Below are 12,500 nucleotides of genomic sequence, written 5' to 3'. Positions count from 1 at the left end.
GTATTACAAGTTTCTTTTGAAATGAATTTGAATATGCACAAAAAAAGCATTCAGTCCTGGAAAACTGCTTCAAAAGAAATAAAATGGACATGATTATACACCAGGATAAAAATGTATATGAAATGAAATAAAATAAAATATAAAATTCATCTTAAAAAAAATTCTAGAAACATGTCACATACACTATCCTCTCCTCCTGGTGACCTGTCTGCGATCTCCATCAAGAGCTTCTTGCCCTGCTCAACCATCATGTCTGCCATCCGAGTCTCCTTCTGCAGACGCAGGCCCTGCAAGCATGGGGAACACTTTTGGTTCTCACACATTCTCTCTCTCGTTCTCCCCCGCAAGTACATCAGAACATGGGGAACACTTTTGGTTCTCACACATTCTCGTTCTCCCTTGCAAGTACATAAGAACTAGGGGTGGGAATCTCTTGGCACCTCACGATTCGATTCGATTCCGATTCAGAGGTCAACGATTCGATTCTAAACCGATTCTCGATTCTAAACCGATTCTCGATTCTAAGCCGATTATCGATTATCAACTCTAAACCGATAAAACGATTATCGATGCATCTCGATTTTTAAAACATTTGAGTCTCAAATCACTTCCTACTTTGTGTTTGATAATTAAAGAAAATCAACAGATCAATTTTTTTATTAGAGAAAAAGTGTGTCCTTGTCACAATTATGACTTTCTATGAACAATGCAATAATTGATGCAGCTTGCATTTCAACACAAAATGAATGTGTAAAAAAAAAAAAAAAAAAAAAAAAAAAAATTTTTTTTTTATTAAAAAATCGATTATGAACTTTTCTGAATCGAGACAGAATCGTTCTAGAGAGAATCGAGAGAAATCGAAAAATCGATTTTTTTCCCCCACCCCTAATAAGAACAGAATACATTTAAATACAATTCTCAAAGATTAGAAAACACTTAACACTCATCAAAGCAAGTAACATCTCCCTTTCACTTCAGTCTCACTACCACCCCCCCCCCACACACACACAGACACACCCACACACACACACACGTTTACCTTGACTACATAATAGGTCATGCACGCCACCATGTGCTGAAGAGACTCTGCCGTCTCAACGTTGCGTTTCTTCTTCACAGTCCCCGAGATCTCCTGAAGCACCATCAAACACTTGATCAGAATCTGCAAGAAGAGAGTGCAACAGTGATGGATGAATGAAAGAGATATACTGTAGATGGATGGATGGATGGGTGGATGGATGGATGGATGGATGGATGGATGGAGGAATGAAAGAGATATAGATGGATGGATGGATGGATGGATGGGTGGACAGATGGATGGATGGATGGATGGGTGGATGGATGGATGGATGAATGAATGAATGAATGAAAGAGATATAGATGGATGGATGGGTGGATGGATGGATAAATCAATTGACTGAAATTCTTCTCTGCACAGACTGAACAACTTATATCTCTTTGCACTATCCACACACACACACACAAGCACAAGAACGTTGCACTATCCACACAAGCACATGAACACTATCTCTTGCACTATCCTCACTTGCAGCACTAGAACACTTTCCTCGTGGACATCAACACTTTACCAATCTATGCACAATGTACCATAGGGTCAGATCCATTCCTGTATCTGTAAACACCCCACTCCCTGTGAACATGTTCCCCCTATGTGTATGTGATTTATGTATGTATGTCTGTGAGTAAGTGTATAAGCTACTATGGATGACCTAAATTTCCCTCTGGATTAATAAAGTATCCATCTATCATCTATCTATCTATCTTCCTTGGATATATTGCAAGTTGCAAGTCTAACCTTACAGTGTTTTAGAAAAAAAAAAATCATAATTCTCTAAAGGTTTTGAGGATTGTAAAACTATATTTTATGAAGTTTGTCACTGTCCCTAAACTTAAACAAATAATCTAGCAAAGAAAATTCTGCTTTGCTCCACAGAGGGAGAGGCCTGTGGGTGCAAACAGGATCTGACCAAGAACCCATTTGTTTCCTAGCTTTTGAAGGTCATATTAAGCCCCCTTTCCTATGTCTATGATCATCAGCAACATGTTCTTCATCTGACTGTTTTAAGTTTACAAAACTCAAGCAAATGGTTGGAGTGAAGGGATGAAGGGATGAAGGGATGAAGGGGTGAAGGGGCTACCTGCAGCACATCCTCAGATGGTATCTGGTGGTAGATGAGGGGAGCCAGGAGCCCATAGCACCCCACTACAACCTGTAGGGCGGCGCCACTGTCATTCAGCCACAGAGCCAGGTCTAGAGCAACCAGCATCCTTTCGCACTCAGCCAACCTAGCTTTCTGCAAGGGGCAGAAAGAGAGAAAATATGAGTGGGAGAGTCCACTGAAGGGTTCGCACATTTGATCAAAGTCACAGCAGACAATTTAAAGAGTGTGGTTATACATATACCTTAGAGCAATATAACAATACAGTACAGATTGTACAGATTAAGTACACGTACAGTATTATACAATGGAACTACATTATCATTTTAACTATTCTTTTTCCGGTTATAAATGCCCTCACAGAGAATGTAAGTCTGAAATCGCTGGTCTCCAAAGTTTTAAAATATTTCCAGATTTTCTTTTTTTTAATTTTCCCTTTCAGTATTGTTCAGCCAATGACAGTATAGCGCCAGCTCTAGCCCTCCGGTGATTGGTCAAACTTGATGACATCATAATGCTGCGACACTGCTAATTGGAACATGATCCTAAAGCAGATGTTCCGTGGAGTATCCGCATGTTCGACAGGACTTGCAATTTTATGCCGGGTGGTCAAACCTTCGTCTGCACGGAGGAGCATATGTGCTACTTCAGTAAACTTCCACACGGACCAATACCGACTAGCTAGCTCTGCGTTTAGCACCAGACTTCTGTCTAAACCTTTGGCGACTACTATAGCGGTGTTCAAAGGGAACATGGATTCATGTCACCTTTCCGACTCTGCCTCCGCAGACTCGAGACAGAGAATAGTTTGGGTCGACCTAGAGGTATGGTATTACGAGTTAGCCAACTGTTAGCTGTCAGATAATCATGCTTTTAAGGTTGAAAATGTATAGCTTGCACTCTCGGTGCTGTAGTGTGTAAACCAATGACTGAACACGGTGCGGGTGCCTTGAGAACCGCCAAAATCAGGCTAGGTTTGACAGCTAACAAGGTCTACCTCTGTCTAAAAGTTGACTTTTGATTTCAGTCTCGTACATGCGTAGGATGGTCTAAAAAAATGTCACCGGCGAATAGGCCTACGTCCTAACATCACATTGGGTGATTGTAAGAGCAGACCTACAGACCCCCAATTTAACCAGATTCTCATATGAATTTGCACAATACACTGGACAGCATAGCCACTACCAAAATCAAAACATACCAGAACTCTTCAATGGGGAATAGTGTCATCTTTTTTCCTTGTTGTGTCGAATTTTAGTTTCTAATTTATGTAATGTATGTGTCCTGTGTGTCTAACTTTATTTTATTTATTATTTTTAATTGATATTGCTTTATTTGTTGTTGCTTCATGGTTGATGTGCTGAGCACTTGTCTGTATGTTTTGTATACTGTTTTGCAATAAATGTGGGAGAAAAAAAAGAGCAGATCTAGACTTGTTTATCAAGCTGACCCTAATTTTTCATTGTGTATCTCACAACCTCGTTCCAACCTTATGTGTAGAGCAGTTTGAATCTGTTGCAGGTTTAGATAACACTAGAAGACGGTGAAGTTTGAATCTGTTGCAGGTTTAGATAACACTAGAAGATGGTGAAGTTTGAATCTGTTGCAGGTTTAGATAACACTAGAAGATGGTGAAGTTTGAATCAGATGCAGGTTTAGATAACACTAGAAGATGGTGAAGTTTGAATCTGTTGCAGGTTTATATAGCACTAGAAGATAACACTAGAAGACGGTTTTGCCATTTACTATGGACATCATAGTTGTGGCCATTGTGCAAATATGTTGGTGGAAGGCAATGTTGGGATCTGATGATGTCATTAACTAGCTTAGATAAACCTCAGAATTGGCACGAAATAACTTTGCACATCATGACCATACCATTTTCTTCTTGGTTCTAGATGACGGGACTAGACATAGAAAAAGATGAGATCATTGAAATGGCTTGCATCATCACAGACTCTGAACTGAACATCCTGGCAGAGGTAATGCTCTCGTTTGGTTTACCTTCAGACCAGTTAATTAAAAACCACATCTTGGTTATAACAGGTTAACTACACTCATTAACATTGAAGTGAATTAGTTAATACTTTGAGGGTGTGCAACTGATTTAGTCTGGCAGATCCATTTCCTAAAACTTGAATGTTTGTCTATAACATGATAAGACTATGATTCATCAGATAAGCAACGGCAGGAACTATATTCCCCTGTCTACCCTGACTGCCACACACCTACCTCCAGCCACTGAACATTTGCACTAAATTGTTCATTGTATATATCTATTTATTTTAAACTGTTGTCATATCCATATTCATCGTACTTATATCTTATCATGTCTCCTACCTCATTTATAACTTTATAACTTCTACTGCCACCTTCACCTGTACTTCACCTGCACTTTACATATATCTATATCACATCTGCACTAATCACCATTATTGCTGCTCATGTTCTTACTGCTCATACCACTTATATCTTATGTCATACTGTATATACCCTATTTATCTATATTTATATTACCATTTGCACATACTCTGCACTCTTCTACTTTGCACTTCTGGTTAGATGCTAACTGCATTTCGTTGCCTCAGTACTCATACTCTGTGCAATGACAATAAAGTTGAATCTAATCTAATCTAAAAAAAAATCATCTAATCTAAACTAGCATGGGTTTCACTATGATCCACAGGGACCAAATCTGATCATAAACCAACCGGATGAGCTCCTAGATGGAATGTCCGAGTGGTGCCAGACACACCATGGCAGTGTAAGTAGAAGCTCCAGGTTGTGTGTGTGTGTGTGTGTGTGTGTGTGTGTGTGTGTGTGTGTGTGTGTGTGTGTGTGCGTGTGCGTGTCAGTCAGAGTGGTGTCAAACACACCAAGGCAGTGTAAGTAGAAGCTCCAGGTTGTGTGTCTGTGTGTGTGTGTGTGTGTGTGTGTGTGTGTGTGTGTGTGTGTGTGTGTGTGTGTGCGTGTGCGTGTCAGTCAGAGTGGTGTCAAACACACCATGGCAGTGTAAGTAGAAGCTCCAGGTTGTGTGTGTGTCTGTGTCTGTGTGTGTGTGTGTGTGTGTGTGTGTGTGTGTGTGGGGGTCAGAATGATGCCAAACACACCATGTCAGTGTAAGTAAGTAGAAGGTTTTTGTCTTGATTTGGAAAGCTTACACAGATTTTTAAGTGCCTGTTGATTGCCCATAACTGTCAATGCATGAAGCATTTCTTTTGTAAGAGACATTACAGCATTCTGGGCATACTCTGATCAAATGCAAAATTTACAGTGTAAATAATTAGTCCAAAACCAAACAAAACCGAGCAGTTTGGTTGCATACACTTTTAATAAGCGTCCTGCTACGCTTCCCTTAACGTTTTTGTGTAGTCCTGTTGACTAATTGTTGGATCGTTACATGCAGTCAGGCCTGACACAAGCAGTTCGGGACAGTAAGATTTCTCTTCAGGATGCAGAGAAGGAATTCCTGTCCTTCATCAAAAAGTACACCCCTCCTCATCAATGTCCGCTTGCAGGTAAGGTGACTATCAGACCAGTTTGGCCTTTGTGATGCTTGCCTAGTGGTCAAACCAGTTTGGCCTTTGTGATGCTTGCCTAGTGGTCATTGGTCAGACCAGTTTGGCCTTTGTGATGCTTGCCTCGTGGTCACACCAGTTTGGCCCTTGTGATGCTTGCCTCGTGGTCACACCAGTTTGGCCCTTGTGATGCTTGCCTCGTGGTCACACCAGTTTGTTTGTTTCTCCTGACCTTTGACCTTTGGCTCTGGGCACACGTCCATATTGGACACATTTCAGGTGTCATTGTTTGTTTACTTCTAGGTCAACTGGAAAAGCCATGATTTTGAGTACATAAATCACGGTTGAAGACAGTGCATTTTAGATGCTAAGGATGTGCCTCAATGCTGTTGTTTTAAATGATTGTCTGATTTAATTTTTTTTTTTACTTTATGTTATTTTTTTTTATATATATACTTAATTTCTGAGTTGTTTAATGTGTTTTTGTTTATTTGTTTTGTCTGTTTTGTTATGGTTTGTTTATTTATTGTTCTTTTGTATTATGTAGCCTCAATCAGGGCATTGCTGCGAAAGAGCCCTGTGCTCAGTCAATTCTTCCTGAATAAACGATGATGATGATGATGAAGACTGTAGAATGCATAGCTGTCCGACCATAGAATGCACAGTTGCCTTAGTATTTCAGGAAAAATAAAACTGTTTCTCTACGTTTTTTTTATTAAAGGAAATTCAGTCCACGCTGACAAAAAGTTTCTGGACAAATATATGCCCCAGTTCATGAGCCAACTCCACTACCGCATCATCGATGTCAGCACGGTCAAAGAGCTGTGCAGGTCTGGAAAACTCTCTTTGTGTTACACTTCAATGTTGTAGAATTAACACAGACATGAAAATCTCTGCAACACATGTAAAGAGATGTGATTCAGACTCAAACATTGATGGCTTGTTTATGCCTCTAGTCTCTTGGCTTTTAAACCCTTACAGAGTCTATATAACCCTTACATCTATTGTATATATTGATGGCTTGTTTATGCCTCTAGTCTCTTGGCTTTTAAACCCTTACAGAGTCGATATAATTGTCTGCTTTGCCTTATTTCGCCAGACGGTGGTATCCTGCGGAGTACAAAAAAGCCCCTTCAAAAAAAGGATCTCATAGGTAAATAAATACTTCTTTATCATCCATCATATGTTGAAGATAGTCACAGGGCCCTGTTCTATTCTTATAAATTCAGTGATTATAAGTATTTGATTTGACGACATGGCCAGGATGCTGTAAATCTTGAGGACAAGCTCATAGACAGTCACAGTAGTTACAGTCAGTTGTTTATGAGCATGTTCCTCCTTTGATGGCGTGACTGATGTTTTTGTGTTTTGATGTTTATTTATATTTATTGTTTATATTATGTTTTTTCTCCCTTCACCAGGGCACTGGATGACATTCGGGAGAGCATCAGTGAACTGAAGTTTTATAGAAAAGCCATTTTCAAAACACCGCATCACTGACCAGGAAGTTGGAGTTAGGCACTTAAGCACATCATTTGACATTATTGTGGTTTTTGTTGAGTTGTTTGTATACATCTGCTGGGTTTTGCAGTGTGCTTTCAAAGTGTTAATATTTTTATTTTTAATGATTCGTTGTCTGATATAAGCTAAGGTTTAAAGCACCGAACTACAAACAATGACATTCTAAGGAAACTTCAACATTCTGCAAATCCAGCATCATTCAACCTCACAGTGTTTTCTGATGGTCAAAAACATTTCCAAAACTAAACGTTAACAAAACTAACTAAAGCATGTTCGTAAATGTGAATCACAATAAATGATGTTGTTTTGTAGTGATGTGTTCTGGGTTAAAATAGAGAACATTCAGTTTAGCTGTAGATGACACAATATAGCAAAATGGACCCTTGAAATGGGCAAGAGAATGTAAAAGCAGACATCCTGACCGAGATATACCTACTTACAAATGTACACATTCATGAGCTGATATAATGAGACAGTAAAATGCTGATAAAAAGATAAGAGGATTAAGGTGATGAGAGAAGAAGTGGTTTCGGTGGAGAGATGAAGATGATGAGAGAAGAAGTGGTGTCGGAGCGGTTAAGCGCTCTACTGCTTACCTGACCCCAGATAGGGAGACGATGGGGAGGCCGTTGACTGCTCACCTGACCCCAGATGGGGAGGCCGTTGACTGCTCACCTGACCCCAGATGGGGAGGCCGTTGACTGCTCACCTGACCCCAGATGGGGAGGCCGTTGACTGCTCACCTGAGCCCAGATGGGGAGGCCGTTGACTGCTCACCTGAGCCCAGATGGGGAGGCCGTTGACTGCTCACCTGAGCCCAGATGGGGAGGCCGTTGACTGCTCACCTGAGCCCAGATGGGGAGGCCGTTGACTGCTCACCTGACCCCAGATAGGGAGGCCGTTGACTGCTCACCTGACCCCAGATGGGGAGGCCGTTGACTGCTCACCTGACCCCAGATAGGGAGGCCGTTGACTGCTCACCTGACCCCAGATGGGGAGGCCGTTGACTGCTCATCTGAGCCCAGATGGGGAGGCCGTTGACTGCTCACCTGAGCCCAGATAGGGAGGCCGTTGACTGCTTACCTGACCCCAGATAGGGAGGCCGTTGTCGCAGAGGGAGTCACAGAACAGCGCCCCCTCTTGGATGTGGATCTCCGTCTGCATGAAGATGGAGGTGAGGAAGAACTGGTGCAGGAGAGGTGAGGTGAGGTGCAGGAGCTCCACACACAGCCTGAGGAGGAGGCAGGAGCAACGGGGTTACACTTACACACACACACACACACACTTACACTACATGCACACACATACACTTACACCACACACACACACACTTACACCACACGCACACACACACACTTACACTACATGCACACACACACACTACATGCACACACACACACTTACACTACATGCACACACACACACACACACACTTACACCACATGCACACACACACACACACACTTACACTACATGCACACACACACACACACACTACAACATCAGGAGCAACAGGGTTACACTTACACCACATGCACACACACACACACTTACACCACACGCACACACACACTTATAACACATGCACACACACACTTACACCACACGCACACACACACACTTACACCACACGCACACACACACTTACACGCACACACACTACAACATCAGGAGCAACAGGGTTACACTTACACCACATGCACACACACACACTTACACCACACGCACACACACACTTACACCACACACACACACACACTTACACTACATGCACACACACACTTACACACACACACTTACACCACACACACACACACACACACTACAACATCAGGAGCAACAGGGTTACACTTACACCACACACACACACACACACTACAACATCAGGAGCAACGGGGGTTACACTTACACCACATGCACACACACACGTAAGCAACACCATGAGCTAGATGCCCCGGGAGCACACTTCCTGATGCGGCAGGAATACACACGTGTGTCTGTACTGTGAGTCGCTTTGGAGAAACCCATCTGCTAGATGAATAACTGAATATAATGAGCAGGGTTTCCTTGCCTGGTTTGGGCGAGCCCCTCTGGCTGGGGTGTCTGGGGACTGAGGGGGGTGTTCTCCGGGGGGGGCGGCCTGGTGAAGTGGCCCCACAGCTGAGCGCAGGCTCTCTTGGCCACCGCCTGCTGGCCAGTCTGGTAGGCTGCCTGGGGTAGAAGAACAACAAGAGGGATGTCAGGGCGAGAGGAGGACTAACATGTGTGAGTGACATGTGTCATGTGTGAGTGACATGTGTGTGTCATGTGTGAGTGACATGTGTGTGTCATGTGTGAGTGACATGTGTGTGTCATGTGTGAGTGATATGTGTGACTGACATGTGTGAGTGTCATGTGTGTGTCATGTGTGAGTGTCATGCGCGATTTAATGCTATGTTCACAAGTGGGCGTTAAAGACTAGAAAAGCCCAACATAGCTGCCATTTTTACTAAAAAAGCCTACATGTGAAAATAGGTCATCAAATAGGACTTTCGCAGTTCGGTTGGGTTTACAGTGCAGCTGCGTTAACTAGGCCTCTCCGCACCGCAGACCTACCTGTGCCAGGTGTGACCAGGTCATCAGCAGCGATAAGGGGGCGGACGCCAGGATGGGTTTGGTGCTATCGCCGATAGACTGGCCCACCATCTTGCCCTGAGCATCGTACGCGGCCACCGCAAAGATGTACTTCTGATTGTGTTCTAACCCTTCAATGCGAAACAGCCGCTCCCCCTTAGCAGGAATCTAAGACGACATATCATGAAGAACATCATGGAAACACATCATGTAAACATATCATGAAGAATATCATGTAAACACATCATGTAAACATATCATGTAAACACATCATGTAAACAGATCATGAAGAACATCATGTGAACACATCATGTAAACACATCATGTAAACACTTCATGTAAACAGATCATGAAGAACATCATGTAAACACATCATGTAAACACATCATGTAAACATATCATGAAGAACATCATGAAGAACATCATGAAGAACATCATGGAAACATTTCTGAAAGGCTGCATGTCAGATCAACATTGTGTCGTATCATACAGGCTCAATTAATCAGAAGGTTCTACTTTAAGTGTAACAGAGGATTAATGATATCACTTAATTTGTTTTTTATTGTACCTCAAGATAGCTGCCCTTTTTCTAGTTCATAAAGAACCTCAACAAATTTAGTACAAATGACTAACAATGTACTGTTCTTCAAATAACCTCACACTGGTACATTCCCAAGAGCTCAAGACATTAACTGTGGCAATATTCTGCCTTTTAAGTTTCTGATGTTCTAATGACTCAATCAATACCAACATAAACTTTATACTTATTATAACTTTAAACTTTATACTTATTATAACTTTAAACTTTATACTTATTATAACTTTTAACTTTATACTTATTATAACTTTAAACTTTATGCGTATTATAACTTTAAACTTTATACTTATTATAACTTTTAACTTTATACGTATTATAACTTTAAACTTTATACGTATTATAACTTTAAACTTTATACGTATTATAACTTTAAACTTTATAGAGTTGCTTCAGGAGCTCTGAAGTCACCTAGGCGTTCCTGAGCTGCTTACCATAACCCCTGTGCCCAGCAGGTGGCAGTCTCCCACTCGGACCTTCAGGTTGATGCCATCGACCTCTCGACCCCCAATCTGGTACCAGCAAACCTGCACCACAGCCACAGAATGGAGGGTGACAGAGGGTGACGGAGGGTGACGGAGACACAAAGCCCAGCAGTCGAGACATTAATTTAGCTTGCTTTGACAATCAATACAAAAACATGTTAAATGCAGAACTTAATCATGTTTGTGTGTCCATAATGCAAGACAAGCAAAAGTAATCAATAGATTATTTTCAAAACATGGACATGGACAAATCACAAATGGACGCCATACACATTAATTAATGCACTGTTAAGAATATTTCTGCAAAATAATTCAACAGCAGATTGAATCTTCATTGTACATTTGTAGAGAAAATGGTACACTATATTGACAGTGCATTTCAATATACAATATTGTATATTTTAGACAATGTGTTCATTAAATATACAGTCCGCATGTGTGCATACAGCATGTTTTATACATTATGTCGTATAATACTAATATCATCCGTGAGGGGCATGACGTGAGGATTATGACCGTGAGGGGCATGAGGTGAGGAGTGAGGGGCATGAGGTGAGGAGTGAGGGGCATGAGGTGAGGAGTGAGGGGCATGAGGTGAGGGGCATGACGTGAGGGGCATGAGGTGAGGAGTGAGGGGCATGAGGTGAGGAGTGAGGGGCATGACGTGAGGAGTGAGGGGCATGACGTGAGGAGTGAGGGGCATGAGGTGAGGAGTGAGGGGCATGAGGTGAGGAGTGAGGGGCATGAGGTGAGGAGTGAGGGGCATGACGTGAGGAGTGAGGGGCATGAGGTGAGGAGTGAGGGGCATGAGGTGAGGAGTGAGGGGCATGAGGTGAGGAGTGAGGGGCATGACGTGAGGGGCATGACGTGAGGAGTGAGGGGCATGAGGTGAGGAGTGAGGGGCATGAGGTGAGGAGTGAGGGGCATGAGGTGAGGGGCATGACGTGAGGGGCATGAGGTGAGGAGTGAGGGGCATGAGGTGAGGAGTGAGGGGCATGACGTGAGGAGTGAGGGGCATGACGTGAGGAGTGAGGGGCATGACGTGAGGGGCATGACGTGAGGGTACCTGTTTCTCCAGGCTGTAGGGTGCTGGCATGAAGGTGAGGGAGTGGTTGTTGCGGGACAGCAAGATGGGGGACGGGGGGCCCCTGCTTCCCTCCTCTGCACCCGGCTTCCTCTTCCCCGCAGCGCAGGAGAGGTACAGCCTCTTCTCCTCCGCCTCGGCCTTCTCCACCAGAGACAAGGCCTCCTGACGGAGACAGAAAAGAAGAACTGTGGGGTAGAGACAAGGCCTCACACACACACACACACACACACACACACACACACACACACACACACACACACACACTGGAGGTTGGCACCGGTGCCACCCTCTTGTGTGCCACCCTCTTGTGTGCCACCCCACCCTCTTGTGTGCCACCGGTGCCACCCTCTTGTGTGCCACCCTAATGTGTGCCACCCTAATGTGTGCCACCCTAATGTGTGCCACCCTCTTGTGTGCCACTTCCTGGGCATAGACAAAGAATTGTTCTTCTTTCTTTTTTTTTGCACAGATTTGTATTCTGTGCCACACTGAGTTTCACTC

The 12,500-nt window shown here is 43.1% G+C and overlaps 3 protein-coding genes across 3 annotated transcripts in view; 1 reads left to right on the top strand and 2 right to left on the bottom strand.

Moving 5' to 3' along the window:
• cfap54 (cilia and flagella associated protein 54) overlaps positions 1 to 9,247 on the bottom strand; it is a 55,556-nt gene extending 46,309 nt beyond the window's left edge. Inside the window, exons 1-5 of the mRNA XM_042710031.1 lie at positions 9,159 to 9,247; positions 8,303 to 8,450; positions 2,160 to 2,315; positions 1,040 to 1,162; positions 183 to 287 (exon numbers count right to left, since the gene is read on the bottom strand). Of these exons, the coding sequence (XP_042565965.1) occupies positions 183 to 287; positions 1,040 to 1,162; positions 2,160 to 2,315; positions 8,303 to 8,450; positions 9,159 to 9,247 (621 nt within the window). The remainder of the gene's footprint in view (positions 1 to 182; positions 288 to 1,039; positions 1,163 to 2,159; positions 2,316 to 8,302; positions 8,451 to 9,158) is intronic.
• On the top strand, positions 2,698 to 7,530 carry smfn (small fragment nuclease). Its single transcript, XM_012814301.3, has 7 exons — positions 2,698 to 3,004; positions 4,079 to 4,162; positions 4,867 to 4,944; positions 5,587 to 5,698; positions 6,420 to 6,528; positions 6,798 to 6,851; positions 7,120 to 7,530. Exons 1-7 carry the CDS (start codon positions 2,720 to 2,722, stop codon positions 7,196 to 7,198), a joined length of 801 nt encoding a protein of 266 aa, XP_012669755.1. The 5' UTR covers positions 2,698 to 2,719; the 3' UTR covers positions 7,199 to 7,530.
• LOC105888556 (cilia- and flagella-associated protein 54) overlaps positions 9,180 to 12,500 on the bottom strand; it is a 21,704-nt gene continuing 18,383 nt past the window's right edge. Inside the window, exons 16-19 of the mRNA XM_031582600.2 lie at positions 11,979 to 12,161; positions 10,862 to 10,954; positions 9,815 to 10,000; positions 9,180 to 9,430 (exon numbers count right to left, since the gene is read on the bottom strand). Of these exons, the coding sequence (XP_031438460.2) occupies positions 9,251 to 9,430; positions 9,815 to 10,000; positions 10,862 to 10,954; positions 11,979 to 12,161 (642 nt within the window). The 3' untranslated portion in view covers positions 9,180 to 9,250. The remainder of the gene's footprint in view (positions 9,431 to 9,814; positions 10,001 to 10,861; positions 10,955 to 11,978; positions 12,162 to 12,500) is intronic.

The sequence above is a fragment of the Clupea harengus genome, chromosome 16 (genome assembly GCF_900700415.2).
Source record: "Clupea harengus chromosome 16, Ch_v2.0.2, whole genome shotgun sequence".
Lineage (NCBI taxonomy): Eukaryota > Metazoa > Chordata > Actinopteri > Clupeiformes > Clupeidae > Clupea > Clupea harengus.
Note: the sequence above shows the minus strand (reverse complement) of the source record. Positions and strands in the feature narration are given on the sequence as shown.